Source organism: Podarcis melisellensis (assembly GCF_964234715.1).
Source record: "Podarcis melisellensis genome assembly, chromosome: 2".
Taxonomy (NCBI): domain Eukaryota; kingdom Metazoa; phylum Chordata; class Lepidosauria; order Squamata; family Lacertidae; genus Podarcis; species Podarcis melisellensis.
Genome location: NC_138529.1, coordinates 40,810,014 through 40,832,424, shown reverse-complemented (window position 1 = coordinate 40,832,424; position 22,411 = coordinate 40,810,014). Strand labels below are relative to the sequence as shown.

Below are 22,411 nucleotides of genomic sequence, written 5' to 3'. Positions count from 1 at the left end.
ATCAGTATATGTTTCAACCCAATGGTGTTGAGCAGGTATTTTGGGTAGCCTCCCTGTGGTGGCCATAATATGTAGGCCAGTTGTAAACAAATTCCCATTGGTTTTAAGATCTGTGAATCATATATCTAAATAGTTATGGATCACACACTTAATTAACTGCTAGGTAAAAATAGTAGCAGAACATATTGAGGGGGTTGGTTATCAAGTTGCTTAGAGTATAGCGTACTGATATGAAAGCATCCATCTTAGACTTCTCTGAACAAAGGCCTTTAAAAAAATCCGACAAATAGCCAAAGAGTCAAATGCTTCCTTGAATAGGAAAAAAAAACGTTTCCTGTTGGAAAATGTGACCTTATTTGTTGTTTAATATTCAGACTTCTTATAAATTTTATGGTGGCATCTTCATGGCTTGTCCACTGAAAATCTATCAAGGATATAAAATTGTTATAATCTTGACAAGGCAGCTTGTAAATTTAAAATATGAATCACAGTAAAAAGCTGGGCCAGTATACGATATTATGATTTGGTTTGGGACTTTTTTGGCCCGAGGACTGTGCTGCCTCATGTACAACCTGCCAGTGGCAAAAGTGTGCAGAGGAATGAGTGTGCTTCTTACCTTTGTACAGGATGCTATATTCCTGCTGCATGAAAGTTGGAGGTTTCTACACATGAATCTCTCTGTCCAGACAAGTGTGTTGTTGTTATTATTCAGTGTTGCGCCCCCCCTCTATGTGGGTGGGTGGGCACAAGAGAAACAGAGAGAGAGAAAGATAGAGAGTGGGTGGTTTTACGGAAACGTCTACAGAAAAAATACCCTGCTGCTGGTGTTAGGAAAATGCTTGCTGTGGAAATCAAGGCATTAATGTACTTTGTGTTTTGTGGGGGGTCTGTACCTCAACTCTTTACAGTCTGATCTCACAAAGCAGCAGAATGGATTCAAAATAACTTTGAAAACTTTGGAAGACAACTTGCTGTCCCGCCTCTCTTCTGCCTCAGGGAACTTCCTAGGGGATACAGCTCTAGTGGAAAATCTAGAAGTCACCAAACAGACAGCTGCAGAAATAGAAGAAAAGGTAAAAATGCAAACTGGGTCTGGGGGGATATGCAGGGAACGACCCCTGCGTATGCATTTTGTCTTAAGAGCTAGGAAGTTCATTAAAACTTTAAAAATGTATCTTAGGTCATCTTGTTCTGCTTGGAGACTAGAAATCATTAGGAGGCCACAGACACTTTGGTTCTGGTCAAGTCTAGGAATCTTCCTGCTTCAGAATAGATGGGCATTAAATGGGCAATTCAAAGTGAAGTACAAATAGCAGTATCCAATGTAAAGACCATAAAACTTTAGCACTATAATAAGATGCCTTAAACCATTCCAGTTTAATACCAAGGCTTTTTATTTAACTTCAGTTAATTCAACATGCATTACATTAACTCAATTAAACTTGGATTTTAGCAGAGGCGGCATGACAGGATCCACTGAAGTTTATGTGGTCCAGATTAAATTGGCAGGAATTCCAGCAGTTTGGCACTGATGTGGCTCCCCTGGGTAAAAATCTGTCTTTTAAAACCATCCTCTTTGATAGTTGTTTGACACACATAATTTGCTTTGCAAATTTCAGTTGCATCTTTCACATACAAGTAGCTTTCTGCAGCCATAGGAGCATATAATTCCAAGCTGTATCTATGTACAGACTACAGAAGTTCCCATGCTGTTTGTATGGGTGGTTCTTAAACACATACATGATGTATATTTGTAGAGGCTAGTGCATCATCAATCTTCTTTTGGAATTCCTTGCCAAGTAATTTTGTAAGAAGGCCTTGTACACTTCTGTACTATAAGATGTGGGAAAATATTATTACTATTCATTTCTATACTGCTTTATATTTTAAAGAAAAAAATCTCAAAGTGGTTTACAACCTACATTAAAACCTCAAATACAATAATCTAGGATAAAACATCACTGAAGAAAGTCAAATATAAAGTATACATTCAAAGCAACATAGAATCATAGATTTGGAAGGGACCACGAGGATCATCTAGTCTAACCCTCTGCAATGCAGGAATCTTTAGCCCAACATGGGGCTTGAACCCATGACCTTGAAATGAAGAATCTCATGCTGTACCAAACTTAAATATTATCTTAAAGGTTTCAAAGTAAAACATTACAAAGGAGATCAGCTACAGAATTCAGATTCAATGTATCAAAGGTGGTTTTTTTTAAAAAAAATCTTAAACATTTCACAAGAAAACATTTCAGACATTGGTTTCTGAGGAACTTGCAAATGAATGAAGAAATCTGTTGGAAATCAGGATAGTATCCAGCAAAGGAATTCCATTACTACAAGGACTTCTGGCCGCACAGCAAAACTTTCTGACCCTCTCCTCTCTCCCCAAACCTGCTCTGGAAGTTATCTTGGATATGATCACAGTCTAGGAAAATAAGAAAACTATGTTTACAGGAAATACTTGCTTGACAGTAAAGATTCTACAGGAAATACTTTTTTGATAGCTTGATAGCAGGCATGCTCTTGCGTCTCAGCAGGAGAGACACAAAATATGTCTACTCTCCCAAGGTGAGGATAAAGAAAGGCGTAGGAAATGAAGTGAGCAACCCTAAATATCAGCCTAGCATCTGTGGGAAGGTCAGTACAGGTTAGGTCAGAAAGGACAGTCTAAGAAACTTCAGAGTTCCCCCCACTCTCTCTCTCTTCTTTTTCATATAGACAAATCATCCTCCAGTGAAAGGTGAGTTGCATCCTAACACTTCTAACAGGGGGAAACCCTGAGAGGGGAGAGTGGTGAGGGAGGGGGAGTTTTGTTGTGCAGCCAGATACCACCTGACGTTTCTTGATGACCAAGTTGCAAGCAAGATGACATTTGAACACCTTTCCTCTTCATTCCTTGGATTTTACATTACTGGAGCTTTTCAGTGCCAGAAGAAGCAGGCAGGTGAGGAGAGAGGAGGCACTCCTGATACACGTGGCATGTTGTTATGTCTAAACCAATCAGCTGAGCTTATGTCATCTCTATGGAAACAAAGTTTACACGAACGAATGTGGTTGTCTTACATCTTTATGGTTGGAGTTGCCTTTCCTTTCCTTTAGGTCCAGGAGTCGAAGGTGACAGAAACAAAGATTAATGAGGCAAGGGAGCATTACCGTCCTGCAGCAGCTCGTGCCTCCTTGCTGTACTTTATCATGAATGACCTCAATACCATCCATCCCATGTACCAGTTTTCCCTGAAGGTACAGCATTTATGTGTTTGGGGACTTCCTCCAACTTCCCAGGCAGTTTAAATTGTGCTAAATCTTAGGAGTCAAATTGTAGGAGTACCCCATTGCTTTTCAAATATAGTGACAGCTGGATTTCAGTGGCTCTTTGCTTTCTCTGTACTTTAACCGCTAACCATTTGTACTACAGGATTGCTGGTTTTGACCTTTCAAGCTCTAAGCAGCCAGGGACCAACAGATCTCAGGAATTGCTTCCTCCCCTATGAACCCACTCAATATCTTTCTTCGCTTTTTGCTTCTGAACAAGAGGGAGAAGCATTTGGGTTGCAGCACCTAAAGTTTGGTAGCATGTGAATCCTTTACCTGTTTTTAATGTTTTCTCTAAAACTCTTTATATTATGACCTTCAGGTGTGTTTTTTTAAAAGTCCTGCTGTTTTCTGGTCCATTTTCTGGTTGTTGTTGTTGTTCAGCATCACCATCAGCATCATCCATTTTCCCTAATAGGGACTTAAGGCAGCTTACAGATAAAATAAGAGCTAAAAACGTTTGTTTTAATTCATTTAAAAACAAACATATCTATCTATAATCTATTAAAAACATACAGATAATTTCAATAAAAACATCACGGCACCAGCTCTTTCATTAAAAGCAGTCATTTCCCCAAACACTGTTAGAATAAGTTCTTCACCTGATGGTGGAAGGACAACAAGGAAGGAGCCAGTCTAGCTTCTCTAGAGAGGGAGTTCCAAAGTCTGGGAGCAGCCACCGAGAAGGTCTTCTCTCATATCCCTACCAAGCGTTCCTGTGAGGGTGGTGGAACTGAGAGAAGAACCTCCCCTGATGGTATCAAAGCCTGAACAGGTTCATATGAGGGAATATGGTCTTTCAGATAGCCTGGACCTAAGCTGTATTGGGCTTTATAGGTCAAAACCAGCATTTGAATTGCTTCTGGAAACAGGCCAATATCGAGTGGAGCTGTTGTAACAAGGGCGTTGTATGCTCCCTATAACCCTATTTTAACCTCCATATTTTAACCTTGTATTTTAGCTCATTATGCTGTGCCATTTTCGCTTTGAAGACTGCCTCACGTATACCTAGGTGTAGAAAGGCAGGATGAAAATATTTTAAAAATAATTCAGCCTTACAAAAGAAATCTCTGTTTCAGAAGCAACATTCCGTAAAGTAAAGACAGGTTGTGTGTGCTTTCTGAGAACAGACTTACTGAGAAAAGCCATGCCCATACAATGACTTCATTCAATGTGCCTGTGTCCGTAACAGACCAATTTTAGAATCTTCTAGTTATTGATACACCCATTTAATATAGCCAACATCCCACACAGAATCTTTTTACAGATCATTGTGTCCTAGAGCTTGTACGGACTTAAAATAAGAAAGAAATGTGTGTGCTGTGTGACACTTTGGTTACAAAAGATCCACAGTCTTCCCTTCAGGTTGCAGAGAGCTTGCTATCAAGCTGCAGTTACATATTGCTAATGAAATGTGATTCTCCCCTTGAGCTAGAAGAACCTCATTTACCACTGAGAGTTTTCTGTGTAAGATGGTTATACGAACGACACTGACACATCCTAGGGTGGTGCCTGTTGATGGCAAGATGTGCAACCTTCCCATGCCTGTGCAATCTTTTGCATATTCAAATGTTGTGCATTTCGCTTTTTGTTTTCAAAAGTGCTTTCCAGACTGTTCTGTGGCTTGTGTGTTCCTGCAGTCTTCTAAAAAAATAAAAATTAAAAAGAGGGTGAGGTATCTCACTTCAGGGTTTGGATGCAGACTTTGAGGCCCCTCCTTCTGGCCTGTTGAGCTCTCACTAGGCTGCATCTCCTCTCCTCTCCCTTGGCCACACCTGTCCCAGCCCTGTTCTGTGTCCTCCTTGAGTGGAAGGTGTTCTTGGAATACCCCTTGTTTGGCTGGATGAGGCTGGATATGCATGCAGAACCTTTAACTTTAACATGCCTGGAATGTCAGGGTCAAATATTTTGCTTCTGGGCCTGTTTGCTACTAGCACCTGGCCTCCAGAAGGTTCCTCATCAGGGAATGTGGTCTTTGGACTGAAGAAGGTTCTCACGCATCTTTTCCTGCCATGTAAGTAGCACTGGAGAGGGGAGTAACATGGCCCCAGATTGTGTGCCTTTTTGAGCTGCAAATCATACCAAGAGGAAACCTTTTACAGCCTCCAGGACGTGATAGGTTAGTTAAGAAGTCTCTTTGAATCAATTGATTCAGTAGATTGCTGAAACATTGGTTTCAAAATTTATCATATCAACCCCCCCCCCACGAGAATTAAGTAGGCCTTTGCAATAACTCAGAGAAAGCTTTTAAGAACAATGAAGGAAAAAAATTTCCTGTGAGTAATATAGTGATATTGCATGTCTAGACGTTGTGTTGCTATAAACTAGTAGTATTTTACTTGCTGAGGCTCTTCAAATCCTAAGAAACAACTATTTTCCAGCTGTAATTTAACTTAAGGACCAGTATTTACCATCTGAAAGCACATTCAGTGATTTTTCCTAAAGTATTTTTCCCTTATTCAAGTGATGAAGACTTACAAGTGTTTCTTTCTCTTTTGTTTTTCCCTCCTAATAATCCCAACTCTAGCCTTTTTGAAACATTCAGTTCCTATGGCCTGGGACAGCATGTGTCCATTGGTTTGGCTGCAGGAAATATTTTTTTTATTTCAGATTTTTACTTGACTTTATCTTCTGAGTTTCCTCTAGAGAGGATATAATGAGAGGAGCATTTTCCCCGGGGAGGCCAGTGTCCTTCAGATAATCATTTTCAGAGAAGTGTCATTTCTGTTGCCTAGGGAAAATGAATATTTTGTCTGTCTTTGAAAACCTTGTGTTATAGATATTTATATCTTCATTTACTTTCTTTATCTGGTCTGGGCTAGGCATTCTGTTCTGTGGCATATCTTTTAAAAAGACATGGGAAAAACAGAATGTGTGTCTTAATCGGAAATCATTAATGAAATGCTCATATTATTTTCCAGAAACAGACAAGCTTACATTTGACAAATTTTGTTTCAATTGGTCTACAATATAAAGATTATGAAGTTACAACATTCAGATATAACTTGAATCACCCCTTAAATCAGAGCTGACATGCTCCTGTTTGGAGACTGGATCTGCAGATTTTCTGCACACACACCAAGCAAGATCCCACCAATTTTGGCAATGGGGACAAACATAAATTAAACACTGTGATGGGGTGGGCAAAGAACAGTACCCTGATGAGGATGCAAATCACCCCATCTGCAGTCATTGGGCTGATCATTTGGTGGATGGAGAGGGAACAATAACACCCAGCCTCAGTTGACCTTGTGGCCCTTGGACCAAAAAATGCTAGCCTCCCCTGCCTCAAATTTTCAGCTATAAGACTAAAATAACAAGAGATACAAAATTGATGGGAAAGAGTGCTGTGACAGAACCAAAGGACAGGAGAGGCTGTATGAAGTTAGGAAAGAGGCAGTGTGTTCATTGGATAGGGAGCCTGGTGATGGGTCAGGATGGTGCAACAATGTGGGGTGATGGCAAGGAGGGAGGGACCAAGGAGAAAACTGAGCTAGGGCAGAACTGAAGATGAGTTCCAGTGACAGCAGGGATGGTGATCTATTGGCAAGAAGAGAACGAACAGGCATGTGGCTTTAAGAATGGCACAGAAAGAGAAAAAACAAACAAACCAGTAATTATCCCATTGCTGCAGCATTATGAGAACATCAGTTACTTGCAAAAACTTGCTGCTACCCCCACCCCAATTTTAGGGAAAAAGATCCGTTCTAAACTTTCAACCCGGAACTATTTTTTTGAAGACACAAGCTGAATCTGCCATATGGTTTGAGTGGGAATGTCACTCCAGGCTGGTTTCCATAGTATGAGAGTTGCTCTGCCTTGCTTCCTCCCACTGTGGTGGCAGTTCCGTTTTTTTTTAAAAGCACAGCTAAAGGTTGCAGGCACAGCAAGAAGAAATCGGACTGGCCCTCTTTAATATTGCCTTACATTCCTTGCTTCCAGACTGCAGTGTGTGACACAACATTAAACCTCTAATACTTTTTTTAAAAACTGAAAATTGGGTTGCTCAGTTTCTGACCAAGGCATCGTGAGACAGAAATTGCATATCACTCATACCCTGTCTAGTTGCACCCACATAATCTCAGTTTATATCCTGCACATGTCCAGCTGGAGGGAAGCAAGGGGAACTTTTTCTTTTGAAAGAGATTGACAATGAAGAGGGAGATTCCTCGTGCTATCTGCCAACTTTTTCAATCCCATTGATGGATAATGTTTTGCCCATACTTTCCAAGGTTGGATGGACTGAGCATTGTATTATTGAAGCCAGGAATGTTTTGAGGTATTATTGTAGTGTCTCATGTAATTCATTTCTCCCTGCCTCTCTCTTTCTTTCCACATCTAGGCATTCAGTGTTGTCTTTCAGAAAGCTGTTGCAAGAGCCTCGCCAGATGAAAACCTAAAAGAGCGAGTAGCCAACCTTATTGATAGCATCACCAGCTCTGTGTTCCAGTACACAACTCGGGGGCTGTTTGAATGTGACAAACTGATTTACACGGCCCAAGTCACTTTCCAGGTAAATTGATTATTCCCTCGTAGCACCCTTTGCAGTAATGATTGGTGAGCCACACCCACTCTGTGGCGGTGTTCTGCTCATCACTTGTATTAGGGATTCCCAAACTGTGTCTGTAAAAATACAACTTAGCATCATACAGCATCTAGCACAGCACATTACAGTTGCTACAGCAAGCAGAAAAATCCTTAAGTGGTCCTCCAAGACTTCCAATAATTATCAAGCACTCCATGGGGAAGAAGTTTGGGACCCACTGACCTACAGAGTAGAAATGTCTGTGACTTGTCCAATGGACAGTTAGACCCTCAAATCCACATACAAGTTATGTGTGCCACTAGGGATGGACAGATCAATCTATTTCTGTCCTGTACATGTTTCATGTGTTCACAAAACCAGCTCCATGTTGCCCTCTTCTCCCCCCTCCCGGTGTATGTGTGTTTAAAGTACCTGATATCCTCTCCTCTGTGGCCACCAGGATATTTTTGTATGGAAAAAGAAAATAGTTCCCTCATAGGTACATGGGGGCAGCCATCATTTTCTTCATACAGTTCTCCAGAAAGTGACTACAGTGGTACCTCAGGTTAAGTACTTAATTTGTTCTGGAGGTCCATTCTTAACCTGAAACTGTTCTTAACCTGAAGCACCACTTTAGCTAATGGGGCCTCCTGCTGGTGCCGCGCCACCAGAACACAATTTCTGTTCTCATCCTGAAGCAAAGTTCTTAAGCTGAAGCACTATTTCTGGGTTAGCGGAGTCTGTAACCTGAAGCGTATGTAACCTGAAGCGTATGTAACCTGAGGTATCACTGTACAGGCAACTCCCCACTTCCACACATTTGAGTTGTGCATGACCACAGACACGTGTGCCATTTTCGGCTCTGAAAGAGGGTGGGGTGGAACGGAGATGGAATGGGCTGGGGCAGGGTGGACTGGACTGGAAGGGACTTGTGTTTGTCCTGCTGATGCACACAGCGGCCAGGAACTGAACCCCTGCTTAAGTGGGGATTCCCCTGTACACAGTATGAAGTAAAATGCTCCAGGGAGCATTTTAAAAAGATATATTTTTGGCTGCATGGCCACGAAGGAGATGTGAGCTGCTCTAAGCAGCTGTAAAATGTTAAAGAAAGAGAAAAGTAGCCCTTGGGCAACCTTGCAAGTACAGTATGGACCAATGCACAGATTGGTTTGCTGATTATCTGGAATATGTTCTAATCTGCACATTGGTCCTAAGGAGGCAAGGTGGGTAGGTTTGTTCCCAAACGTGGAGCGAACTGGATTCCTCCCCACCCATAGGTTATACTGGTGCTTTTATTTGTAAAGGTTATTACTTGCTTTAGTTATTTCAGGTCCATCTTTAAATGTAAGTTCAAAAGGAAAGAATTAAGTACAAAATATCTGCAATTCTAGCACCAGTCCTAACATTCATGCCTTTGGGTAGAATCCCGCTGGATTGTGCGTGTGTGTGTCCTGCAAACAAAAGCCTCTTCTTCAGGAAATCCTTGCAACTTTTCTGCAGTGCTATGTGGGTTTGTCGTTGCAGATACTTCTGATGAATAAAGAAATTAACGCTACAGAACTTGACTTCCTGCTAAGATATCCAGCCCAGCCAGGAGTCACCAGTCCAGTAGACTTTTTGTCAAGTCAGTCGTGGGGTGGCATCAAGGTAGCTGTTTTTAACTCATAAAGTCTTTTTATATGTATAAGCAATGGATAGTATCTACTATTAAATGTAGCCTAATCTTCCATGTAAAAGAAGTTTTTTCAGTTATGTTGGCCCTTCCCTGAACCCAGCAGGACCAAATCGTTCAAGTGAAGTAGGGGATGATGGCATTGCTTAGCCACAAAGAGTGAAGTTAGTAAAAAGTACTGCAGAATAAAACTCTTAGGGTTTTTCGTTTTTTGAGAACTGTTCTCTCTTTGGGTTCTTTTGCCTTTCCCCGATTTCCTGAAATGCTACCATACAAAATAAGGGAAGCAAGTGTAAGCTGTCTGAAGGCAGACCAAGGTTGATGGGGCAGTGCTCCATTTGCCCTAATGGACCAGCCTTCACTGGTTGAATGTGTGGTGGATACGCCCACTGTATGTAATGTGAGTTTCTGAGAATCACAAGTGGAGAGAGTGCTGCTGCACTCAGGTCCTGATTGATGGCTTCCCATCACATCTGGTTGGCCATTTTGAGAACAGGATACTGGACTAGATAGGCCAGCAGGCTCTGCTTATGTTCCTATTAGGGGAAACGTCATAATGATAAGAGCAGATCAACAGCAGAACAACGGAAGCAGTGACCTAGAGGGGCGGTGAGCTCATGTACATAGTTGCCTCCAACTCTCTGATAATATGGAACACTGAAATCCAAAAAAAAGTCCTTAAGCAGTTACAAGTACAATGTTGAAATACAGTATTGAGATTATTCTTGAAGGGTTCTTTTTAAATATACAGTCTCCTGTCACCTTCCAAGTGCACCATTTTGCAGAAACTTGGTTATATCAACCTTTTAAACGATAACAAGAAAGCTGAACTGGACTGCCAAGGACCTGCAGAATTATGCATTTTAACAGCACTATCAGCAAACTGTTTTGCACAGTCCTCTACAAAAGGATAATGTGTAGAGCCTAACGAAGCACAAAAACGATCCATGAACGCCAAATTGGTTTCCTCCCTGGAAAAAGAGCAACTGATCACATCTTTACAATAAGACTTTCAACATGCTTTCTTTCTTTCTTTCTTTCTTTCTTTCTTTCTTTCTTTCTTTCTTTCTTTCTTTCTTTCTTTCTTTCTTTCTTTCCTAAAGGGGGAGATATTTTCCCGCTTCATCAACTTCAGAAAAGTGTTTGACTCTATCTGACAACTTGGAGCTGAGCCTTAAATTGTTACAAAATGGAATTGGCAAAAATATATACAGTCTCATCATATCTGTGTTCCAATCCATCAAATTCAGGATATGGATCGGAAACAAAGGCAATCAAACAAGAGAGAGGTGTAAAGCAGGGAAGCACCCTCAGACAGAGTCGCTTCAAACTACATCAGTGATGTTTTGACCCCATTGGAATAGTCATAAAATCTAGGGCTGTGTCTAAATGACTTGCAACATGAATGTATTCTTTGCAGGTGACCTAGTCCTACTGTTACGCAGTCGAGAGAGAATAGGAATAACTTTGCAGCTCTTTGAAGACTTCTGAATTACAGGGTCAAGCCTGGAATGAGAAAATGAAAACAAGGCCAAAATCCCCAAGCCAAGCAAGATTCTGCTGCAAAGCAATTAAAGCTGAACATGGCTTTAGGTGTGCATGCATTGCCTTTGGGGAACTTAGCAAAAGTTATCAGAGCCCTGCAGGGGAATGCTCTGTAAGACCATATCAAGTAACAAAGATATTAGGCCTGTTTGGATGTGATTTTCTCCTCTCCCTTGGATTGTCCTCAGGGTGAGGCTTTGAGAAGGTTTGGAGCTAGAGAGTGCCTACTACCCTTTTAAAAGGAAAGTATAATTTCCCTGGTGATTGTGGGATATTTAAATAATTGGGTTATCATGGTCCAATTGTTTGCTTCTCTCTTCAGGGAAGGAAATGTGGGAGTTGTGTGTCTGTACACACATGCGTGTACACAACGTGGGTTTTCTGTTTTGTTTTTGCTAGTGCTGTCTCTTCTTAAGGATAATCTCAATAGAAATTTCTCAGCAGCCCCAGAGAGAATTTCCTGCTCTAGTGTCCCTAAAACAGGGACACCTGTGAAACCTTCAGTAAGAAATCTGCTTCAGATTAAATGGTTTCTAATCATAAAGCAATGAAGAGAGACGGTTGCATCTTAAAAGGGCAGAGAGGAACTGCAGGATTGCCATAATGCTGTGATGTCAGCCACAGTAACACAATTATTGCTACTGTTCATTTATATATATACATCACTTTTCAGCCCAAAGCAGTGAACAGCATCTTAAAGCAACCAAGTATAAGAAAATGCCATCAATCAAAACAATATAAGATATTACATAAGGCAAAATATCTAAACTACAAGATCTGGACATCTTCCGGGGGGGAAATAACACCTACCTTTCCCCTTACTTTTTGCCACTCCTTGACGACTAATCTTGGGGTTTTCCTTCTTTTCTTCTTACTCACATATCATTCCCTAGCAGTTTATAAAGTATTTTTTAAGAAATCACATGTGAAGGAGGAGGTGGTTTACACACCCTGCTGCATTCTGTGGGGGATTTGAGCTCCTGCCAAGTTGTCACTGTGATTCAGGTTGGATGCGTTTAGGCTGTCTAGCTCTCTCTGCTTAGGGCTGCCCTGTTCGAAGAAAGTTGCTAAAACTCCGAGACTAAAATAGCCTCACTCATATTTCCCCACAAAGTTGTTTGGGAGAACAAACACACCTAGTCCATTAATCTTTGGTTGAGCAGAAATTTAGAAAGGCCAGTCTATCATTTTTAGCCTTGTATAGACAACTTTAAAATATGTTTTAGTTATGCAGTAGAAGCCAGCTTTGGGTTTTTATATTTAAATTTTTATTGGTTTTATAAATTTTTATTGGCTGGAGTACTGTACATAGAGCTTCTCATTCTCACACACACTGTATTTTCATATCTCATTCACACACATTTCTGTATTTTATGTTATAGCCAGCAAAAATGTGGGAAGTAAAGTTGTATCTCAGGTGATGAGGTCAATAACACTCTGCAACGGCTTATTACCAGAGTGTCTTCTATGAGGTGTGGCTCTGATAATCTTATTCCGTGCTTGAAGGACGTTCCTTTCTCTCATGCCTTCCACAGCAGCCCCAAGCTATGATGGGTTCCTGCCCTGCTTAGTTTTTTAGGGTAGGGATTTTGTTGTTGCTGCAGATTTCAGAACTGCAGTTGTATTTCTGGACCATGGTCATAGTCTGGACCATGAAGGGAATCTCTGATTTATCCACATGTTGGGGAACATGCAGTGATTGCTCACTTTCTGCATAGGATTTTATTAGTTGCTTTGTTTACTGTTTACTATATTCTTTTTATCATGTTGTAACCCACCCTGGGACTTCAATTAAGGGCCAGTAAAAAATAAATAAAATAATGTAGCTGGCTTTCTTTTCTTTTTTAAAAAAATCACATTGATGTTTGCAGTGTATGACTGGAAGCTTTAAATACATATTTCTCAGCAGAAATCTCTCAAGTCCTTTTCCCACTAGAGAGAGAGAGAGAGAGAGAGAGAGAGAGAGAGAGAGAGAGAGAGAGAAGTGGTGTTTCACCTAGGGTGGTTGTTGATGAACTGAAAAGGCAAAAAGCTAAACCAGCTTCATGGTGGAGAGCTCTTTGGAGCCTTCAACCACCAATGCTGCCATTTTTCTACACAGTAATAAATGTAGTACTGAGAGTGTACGAATACCTGCGATTGCTACCTTCTTCAGATTCCAATTTATTCTACAGTGGAGGATATAATGAGAAATCATCTTTTCTTAAGAGTTTAAGGTTATGCAACAAGTAGACAGTGAGTGGCAAGTCTGTTTGTTATATCTGGTCTGACACAGCTTTTGAAAGCATTGCCCTCCCTTTTCCCTCCCCAAACAAAGAACTGACAAGTTAACATCAAACATGTTTGCCATGTGTAGCTTCTTTTCTTTATTCTTCCTGCCACAGGTAAGGCACCCATGGTTTCCATTTGTGACCCTGCCAGGGCCCCAATGTATCTTAATCCTTATCCCCCACATCTTATTATGACTCCCTTATCAGTGTTGCCTCCAAACACCTGAATTCTTTGACAGAAAGACCCAGTTCCCAACTCTTGAGTTTTCCCATGTAGTGGGCTGTCCTTATATAAACTCAGATGAATGGTCCACCTAACTCAATATTGTCTACTACACTGACTTGCAGCAGCTTTTCAGGATTTCAGGCATGAACCCTTCCCTAGCTAAAGACTTAAAGAACTAAATACCCTTTGCATGAAAAGCATGTGCTCTGCCACTGAGCTATGGCCTTTTCTTCATTTCTGTTATGCTTTCTTTTCTGAATGTAAATGGCTCAGCCAAGAAGAGAGAAGCTGCTTGTTATGAGTTGAGGATACACCTGGCTAGCTTGGATTAATCTTTCCACCCTAGCCTCCTCCCCAAGCCCAATCATTTTCATCTTCTATTTCTGAAGAGGAAGAATATTCATTATGTAGATATGAAAAAGCAACTGAAAAGGCATTGTTTAATAAACGTGGTGTTGAATAATGAGCTCTAAATAGTGGATTCAGCTTTCAAGAGGAGAACGGCTGCAGAGACAAAGATGCATATTAATGTTGTATTTATAATTTTGCAGAATGCAGATGATAAGATTGTGTGTGTGGCTAAAAGATAAAATAGCAATTCATGTATTTCGCATTGAAGAAAAACCAGTATTTCCTTGACAAAGGCCCTTCTTTCTCCCGCCCTGTGTACTTTGTAGTTCTGTTAAGTTTCTATTCTTGTTGACGATTGATTTTGACACAATCTGCTGAATATATTCAATGCACAATGATATTTTTTGCTAATGCTGTCACAATCTTTTGATCAAGATGGTCTGATAAGACTGGCCTACAGTTTCCTTGAGTACCCATGTTTAAAATATTAGTGTGGTATCAGCATCATAACTGAATCGCTGCCATTTTGAAAATCCTTTTTAGAACAGCGGTGGGCAGTGGTAGGTTTGCAGGATCTGTTCCATATATTTTACTAGAATTCAAAGGTCCCCCAACTAGGGCCAGGTGAAATAGTTGTACTCTTAGGCTTTGTTCACGCTTGTGTTTGCTGTGCACTCACTGTGTTTCCTGAGCTGGATTTCTTATCTGTGTTCAGCCGACATTATCCAAAATGCATATGCATCCTTCTGTGCTTTGTTATAAGATACTACTGTTTGATGTGTCGTTTCTCAAACCAGCTTCACACTGATTGGAGTCCTTAAGTCATTCTTAATCTGCCTGCAGCCAAGATGTGAACAAGTTAGCATAGGATAAAGACATCCCCACCCTGTCAATGTACAAAGCAGAAACAAATTAAAGGTGTTCTGATGCGAAAGCTAGGGGTGAAATATCTGTGAAATACACCAAAAAAGCAACTCTGCCCTGAGATCTATAGATGAAGGGCAGTTTGCAAATTCTAGTAGTAATAGTAGTAGTAGTAGTAACTCCACTGTGTTACAAGATGGTAGAGGGAACACCACTTGTAGTTAAGGGACAGGGTGCCTCTGAGTACACCAGTACAAATTTTCAGAATCCAAACTGAACTCTCAATCCTGTCATAGAAAATCTGCTCCTAGTCCCACCTACCCAACTTCCTTCATTTCAGCCTAATTTAGAAGTGCGGGAAGCCTTTTCTTGACACTATTTTTAAACAGGTTGGAGTAATAATCTGTTGCAGATCTACTGCAAATCACTTGGTGATCTACCAGTAGATCCTGATCTATCTTCCTGTTTCACAACATCTTTGTGTTGCCCTGAGCAACATTAAGAGCCGATACTTAGTGTAACTATTTAATGGAGGAACCTAAATTTAAGTGAAATTATATGAAAAGATGTGAACTGTATCCTGAGTGTTGTTGTTTTTTTGGTTTAGCTTTACAACTACAGGTCATCAGTGTTTGTGGCTTGGTCCTAGGTACGTAACAAGGCACATACCGTACTTATTGGTAGCAGGTAAAAACGGGTCAGATGGGAAGAGGTATTTCAGTCAGGAGCACAACCATCCCTTGATTACCTGGAAGTGGATCAACTAGCTTCAGTAAGAGAGGGAATGTATTTGCCTAACCATCCCTCCCCCCTTAAGGCTGCCTACCAATCATGGACAAGTGAAATCCTTTAGAGATGACTGGTTTTATTGAGATCAGATCACTTATATTCCTCTCAGGAATTCAGTAAAAGTCTCATTGAATTCCTGCTGCAGAGTTACAGCCATAGCTTTTAAGACTCACCAGTGGCTCATTGACGGGGCTGATAGTCTAGAATGGGGGCATGGGCATGTCTTCAAAGTATCATATAAATTAATTATGCTCTAGATTTCTGTAAAAGAAATTGCATAGTAGGAAGATAATCCAAGAAATGATTGGCGTGGGCAGACTTAGTGAGCTTGTCAGACGTTATAACAGTAATAAGGGTGATTAAAATGTAGCTCTTGCGTGACATGCTGATTGAAGTTTTACATACCCATCATGGCTTTATTTTTACTTTCATTAGACTTGTGCTCATGAGTTGAATAATTCAGTTAATGCAGCCAAACAAAGAGCCAACTCCAGCAAACGAATTATATAAAACAAAATGTAGTCTGGAGGAAAGCAAATAATTCATTGTTTATACCAATCCTTTGAGTTAACAGCTTGCTTCCCAAATGGAATAGTTTTCCATCAGTATGAGCCCCATTACATTCTAGCTTGATGATGTTGCCTTAGCACTCCATGTCAGTATTCTTTCCTAGCTGTCAGCTTTGAAGCGCTGCAAGGATACTGGAGAGGGGTGGGGTTAGATTCTTCATCCTGATCCTTCCATGCTATATTCTTAAGTTATAAGCACAGAGGCAGATTGCAATGTATGAACACCTGAGAAGTACTGGTTGTCTATCCTGATCACATTTTATGCAGAATACAGTGATCCAAAACTAACATAAACAAGACCATGTAGCTGTTCTGATCTTCCACTGCTGATTTAAAAAGTTGTGGATAGGTGTTTATTTACAAGGTTCTTTGTAGGGCAGCAAATCTTCAAATTCTAGAAGGCAATCAATTGCTAACTGGTATATATATATGGGGGGTTCACCAATGCTGCATCCTCCTATATTTCTTACGGTGCCTGCGGTGAATGCTTTCCGTAAATATTCCCTCAAAAATCCACAGTGCCTGAGATACTGTTTTTCATGCCCAGTCACCTGAGAGTGGGGTTGGCGGGGGGTGGGGGAAGTGGGGTCATTGAAGAAGGGTTTACTTTTACTCCAAAACAGAGGAAGTGATATATATATACTTTTCTGCTGTAATCTCTTTTTTTCTTGACACACCCCCATCTGAAATTAGGCAAATAGCTATGACACCATTCTTGTAGAACTCTCTTCCCAGGGAGGCTCACCTGTCTCATTTGCTCAGGTGGTAGCCAAAACTCTTTAAATTTCCCCACACTTTTACATCTGATATATTTTTTTCCTGCTGCATTTGTTTTTAGTGATGCTCTTTACTGTTATATTTATTAGTTATCCTAAGCCCTCCTTGGAATTTTGAGTGGAAGATGGTATAGAATTGTTTTAATAAATACTCTTTTAAAACACCACCATTATTACCAAACACTCCAATTTCATATAGTCTTGGCTTGGATCCACATGTCTGTCATATTTTTGAAGGATTCATTCCTTTGGCTTAGCCTGATTGTAGTTTAATGCATTTCACATCGTCTGGTAGAGTGATAAATTAAGAGGGTATTTTGGGAAGAAGAAGCAAGCAAGAAATGCTTTGGTTCTATGGATCCTAGAGATGGGGGGGGGGGGGCAGAAATCAGCAGTGTGTTGGTTGTTTTAAAGCTTCAAGCCTTGGTGTTATTTCTGAGTGTCCCTGTGCAAAAAGATACACAATACCAAAGCCATGTACCAGAGGAGCAGTGCAAGGAAGCCTGGGTGTTATGGAGAACAACACAGAAACAGGAAGTTTGCAAAGAGATCCCATAAAATTCTGCAGCATTAAAAAAAATGTCAGAGACCCACAGTCACTTTCTTTTCCCCTGAAAGAAAGAAGTGCAGTAAGATGCTTACCGGTACTTAAAAAAAAATATAAATCGGGTACTGAATGATAGTGCTGACCTTGGTTGAATCTGGCTGAGATGGCAAAAGTAACATGTTTAATTAGAGAAAAATCATTACTGACATTTGTTCAGGACTGGAAATTTCTTATGGACCTTTTGCGAAAATGAACTTGTGATATGGGGATTTGAAGGCTGAAAAAAATACTGGTTTATGGAAGAAAGAATAGTTGGATTTTAAGGAATGAGTATTATATGTAGCTGCAGGCAGAGAGCTGAAAGTCCTTTTACTCTTTTCTATTTTTCTTTAGTTTTTTTCCTTTCTTTTTTGGGGGGGAGGGCTCCCTCTTTCTTTCTTTCTTTCTTTCTTTCTTTCTTTCTTTCTTTCTTTCTTTCTTTCTTTCTTTCTTTCTTTCTACTTTGTTCTTTTTTAGATAACTGGGTAATGGGTATACATTTTTATATATCTATGAATAGGTTTCAATAAATCTGTTAATGAAAAATAAAGATTGTGCCAGCCTCGGAAGGGCTCCTGGCACTTGAATCACAAGGAAGCAGCTCCAGGAAGTACCATCCATGTGGGGCTTTCCATTCTTCTTCCAGGCACTGTCATCCATGGAACAATTCCGCAACTTGGACCGGGAAATTGAGGGTTCTGCCAAACGCTGGAAAAAGTTCGTGGAGTCTGAATGCCCTGAGAAGGAAAAGTTTCCTCAGGAATGGAAGAATAAGTCTGCTTTGCAGCAGCTGTGTATGATGAGAGCCATACGTCCTGACCGCATGACATATGCTGTCAGGTAAGTGCTGTACACATGGTGACTGAGTCAAGCATTGTCAAGTAATGTGAAAAACTAAACCTTTCAACAGTGTGTCCAAGAAGCACCAGACATGTCACAGAACAAGTGCTTCAATGTTTTCATGTATATCTATATTCCTGGCTTAGAGTGCAGCTTGCTAAATTCTACAGTGCAGTTTCTTCCCGTTCTTTCTACTCTCCACTTAATCAGAACAGAATCAATCAGTGATGTCCATTTAACCTCAACCACTTTCAACATTGATTGCCATCTACAGAATGCTGGTGTTGCACAATCTATCCTGGTGTTTCAGCCTGTCTCCTTTCACCCACTTCAGATAAAATTTCTGCCCATCTTTCAGGCTTTACCTTTTGGGCATCTGTCCATAAATTGGAACTCAGCACATCCAAACCTGGATACACGCATAACCTCTTTGTATTGCAAATTAAAGGGGCCTCAAAACATCCTAAAACTTTCAAATAAATAAATTGGAAAAGCCAGTCTGAATTAAAGTTTTTTTAATACTCAAATTACCTTACATGACACAAAATAAAGATTGATATTTGAATGTAAGATTAAATAATTTCATTTTCAAGTATAAAACAAGATATAACTTCACAATGGGGGCTCAAAATGATTCATTGTGAATGACTGAGTTGTATGGGAGATAGGTAAGTGTGTGCAATCTGCTAAAATTATCCTTGGTAATAAAAAGTTTGCTCAGGATAAGAAACCGAAATCAAACATTGTTAGCCACTCTAAGTTCTTGATCAGTGCTTGGCACAATTAGAACCTGATTTGTCCTGATGTTTCTGTCACCCTAGTTTTATTGTAGTCGTATTTGGTAACTGCATTGTTTTTGTTCTGCATTGTTTCTGTTTAAAAGAGAGTTCTGTACTCCCTGAAAGCTGCTTATGAGTGAGTTCGAAGATTGTATCTTGACTTAATAAACAGAGACAGAAACAAACATTTGGGACATACACACCTCCACCCTTTGGGAGCAAACAAACCAGGAAGTCCTCCATTACCTAGATTATCCCATTTCATCCAGACCAGGAAATGATGGTTAACAGGAGGGGTGAACCAAATATGACAGGGGGGGCACCTATCAATCACCTGATGGGATTATGACATCAAGTGACATCTTCAAAGAAGCTCCTTGTCTGTGGTAACTGGTGTAGAGAGTGAATTTGAAGGTGAATTGTCAGTGCCAATCAGCTGATAAATCATCTTTTTTATAATAATTTTTATTGAAAAATTTCAGCATAAAAACAATAAAAGCCAAACTAATATGAGAAATCTAGGGAAGAAACCAAAAAAGTGAGAAAAGAAAGAGAAAAGAAGAAAGGAAAAAAGAGGATAATAATACCAAGCCTTTTATCAGTTACACCTTAACATGAAAGAATGAGCCCTCCCAGCTCTCACCTGGGAGCTTCCCCCTCTTCCCTCAGCCTCCCACCCTGAGGGATCTTTTCTGCCCTGCCTCTCATACAGAGACCATCATCTTTTGTCCATCACCTTCCTGTGTATTTCTTCATTAGCTGATAAATCACCTTCAAAGGAGATAATCTCAAGTGATGGGTTCTGAAAACTCATTGAAAGGCCCAGTGCCAATAAGCTGCTGGGTGCCATGAGGCAGTCCTTTTGAAATCTGTTAACGCGAATCCTAATTATGGGTTCCCTAGTTCAGCCAATCAAAGCAACATCTTTACCTGTCCCACACTTGATGTCAGGTGGGTGTGATTTGAGGAAGATGTCCTCACAAGCCTAGTTCAGATCTCTACCAGGCCTAATTTGAGTTCCAGACTGGAGGTTCCTCACTGCTGGCTAACAGCTTTCAAACAAACCAGGGTAGTTTTTTGCCACACTTTTTGCCACACTTGCAGCCCTATTGCTCTTCCTTGCAACATGACAGAAAACAAGCAAGCAAATTTTCCATTAACTTAGACTTTCCTGTTTGTTTGTTTTTTAAGTTGGCTTACTAGCCAATAGTAATGGTAGAATAGCATAGACTGTGTTTGATTTATAGGCTATTTTGCATCAAATCTTGACTTCCTAAAAGTGGGAAGCCAGGCAATCTTATACAGGAACAGCATGAGATAATTTGATAGTAATGATCACAAAGTTCCAAAACCCCTGCTCCCATTGCTCCCCGTCCCCAATCAAATCTAAGCTTGTGTTAACACGAATCCCCATCAATCACTTTATTAAACCACAACCGCAACTACTTTTATGTTGTAATTTATTATTTTGCCTTTTATTGTTGCGTTTAATTAATCAGTTGTTTTGCCTTTTATCATTGGGTTTCATTATGCTTTATAATGCTTTAAAACTCTTTGTGGGATGCTTAATACAATGCGAACCATCCTTTGGGCAAAAGAGCAAAGGGGAGACAATCTTTTAACATTTATAATAAATTGCTGCTTTTATCATTTATTTCCAACTCCTTGCCTGCTACAAAACACTTTAACTTCTGCCATTCTCTTAAGGCTTTGCTTTATATTTCTTCATTAGAAAACACTGTTGTGTGCAATCAATTTTGTCATAAAGAGAGAGACAAATGCTGCCTATCCAAGGAGAAGAACAACAGCTCTTGGTGACTTCATTAATATCAGCCTCATGCATTTTAACACATCCTAGTGCAAGACACCTGCCCCCTGTCTCTCAAGTTTTAAGAATAACCATTCTAGCAGAAACAAACTCCATAATTCATTGCTATTTCAATTAGTAAATTGTGCCTGCTATTTCTCTTAAATAAATAAATAAATAAAGTTTAGCTGATGCGACTGGTTGTTAATGTCTTTATAAGTTATTTAGTGAAGCAGACTGAGGAGATGTAAACTTCAGGCAGGCATGTAAAAGTAGTACAAGTACTTCAAATAAAGCAAAAGGTCTTTTGCTCCATCAGGACTTGTTTGTTGCTCAACATCTGAGTCTTCCACTGAGTGACATTTGATAATGTCCATGGGCTTGAAGGTTCTGATTTGACTTTCAGCAGCTACATGATCCCAGCAAAGAACAAAAAATTAAATTTGCACTCATGTATCATGGAATCACTAAGTTTGGAAGTTGGAAAATCAAGTCTAAACTTTTGTTCTAGGAGAAAGTATCAAACACCTAAAGATCCAAGTTGGCCATGTTTTCTTTAAAACATCCTGTGGAGTTTTTTATTGCACAGTGAAAGGGAGGAGAGATGCATAGACGAGCTAAGCATACTAAACAAAAGAGTGGACTGGTTTGCACAACACATTAAGATAAAGTATGGTTTAGTGAAAATATTTGAACATGCAGGCTCCTGGAGAGGAATGTGCATCCTCTTTGCTCCTCCCCAATCTTTCTTGCTACTGTGCTGAGCTAAGCCATCGTTTGACTTAACATGTCATCCAAACTGGGGCTCATGTCATTCAAACTGGGACTCTTCTCACTAACCATGAGCTGTAGATGGTTCAGAAACTCCAGTTGGTGCAGAATTCGGTGGCCAGATTGCTCACCAGGACAAGTGGGTTTGAGCGTGTTACACCAATCCTGACCCAACTTCACTGGCTGCTAATTCATTTCTGGGCCCAATTCAAAGTGCTGGTTTTGACCTGTTAAAGCCTTAATGGCATACGACCGCAATACCTCAAGGGCCACCTCTCCCCATAGAAACTGACCCAAACCCTGCAATTATCATCTGAGGCCCTTCTTTGGGTGCCTCTCCCACGAGAGGTCTGGAGGGTGGCAACATAGGAACGGGCCTTTTCTGTGATGGCTCTTCATTTGTGAAATGCTCTCTGCAGGGAGGCTCGCCTGGCACCATCATTACATAACTTTAGGTGCCAGGCAAAAATGTTTCTCTTCAACCAGCTGTTTGGCTGATTAACGTTCTATGGCTTTTTAAATGTGTCTGTGGGGAGGGGGGCATTATTGGTTTGTTTTGGTTTAGTTTCATTATGTATTTTGTGTTTTCATGTTGTGAACTGCCCTGTGATCATTGGATCAAGGGCAGTATACAAATTCTCTCCTTCAGAAGAGACTATCCCCCTGAATGCTTGAAGTCTGGGGTTGCTCCTGAGCCATCATTATTACTCCATGTATTCTCTG

General features: G+C 40.4%; 1 protein-coding gene across 2 annotated transcripts in view; it reads left to right on the top strand.

The window, feature by feature from the left end:
• DNAH9 (dynein axonemal heavy chain 9) overlaps positions 1–22,411 on the top strand; it is a gene marked incomplete at its 5' end in the record, with an annotated part of 180,545 nt that overhangs the window by 127,757 nt on the left and 30,377 nt on the right. For both annotated transcript variants that reach the window (XM_081894902.1, XM_081894903.1), the window contains 5 exons: positions 909–1,073; positions 3,106–3,246; positions 7,661–7,831; positions 9,368–9,490; positions 18,138–18,331. In XM_081894902.1, coding sequence (XP_081751028.1) covers positions 909–1,073; positions 3,106–3,246; positions 7,661–7,831; positions 9,368–9,490; positions 18,138–18,331 — 794 coding nt within the window. The remainder of the gene's footprint in view (positions 1–908; positions 1,074–3,105; positions 3,247–7,660; positions 7,832–9,367; positions 9,491–18,137; positions 18,332–22,411) is intronic.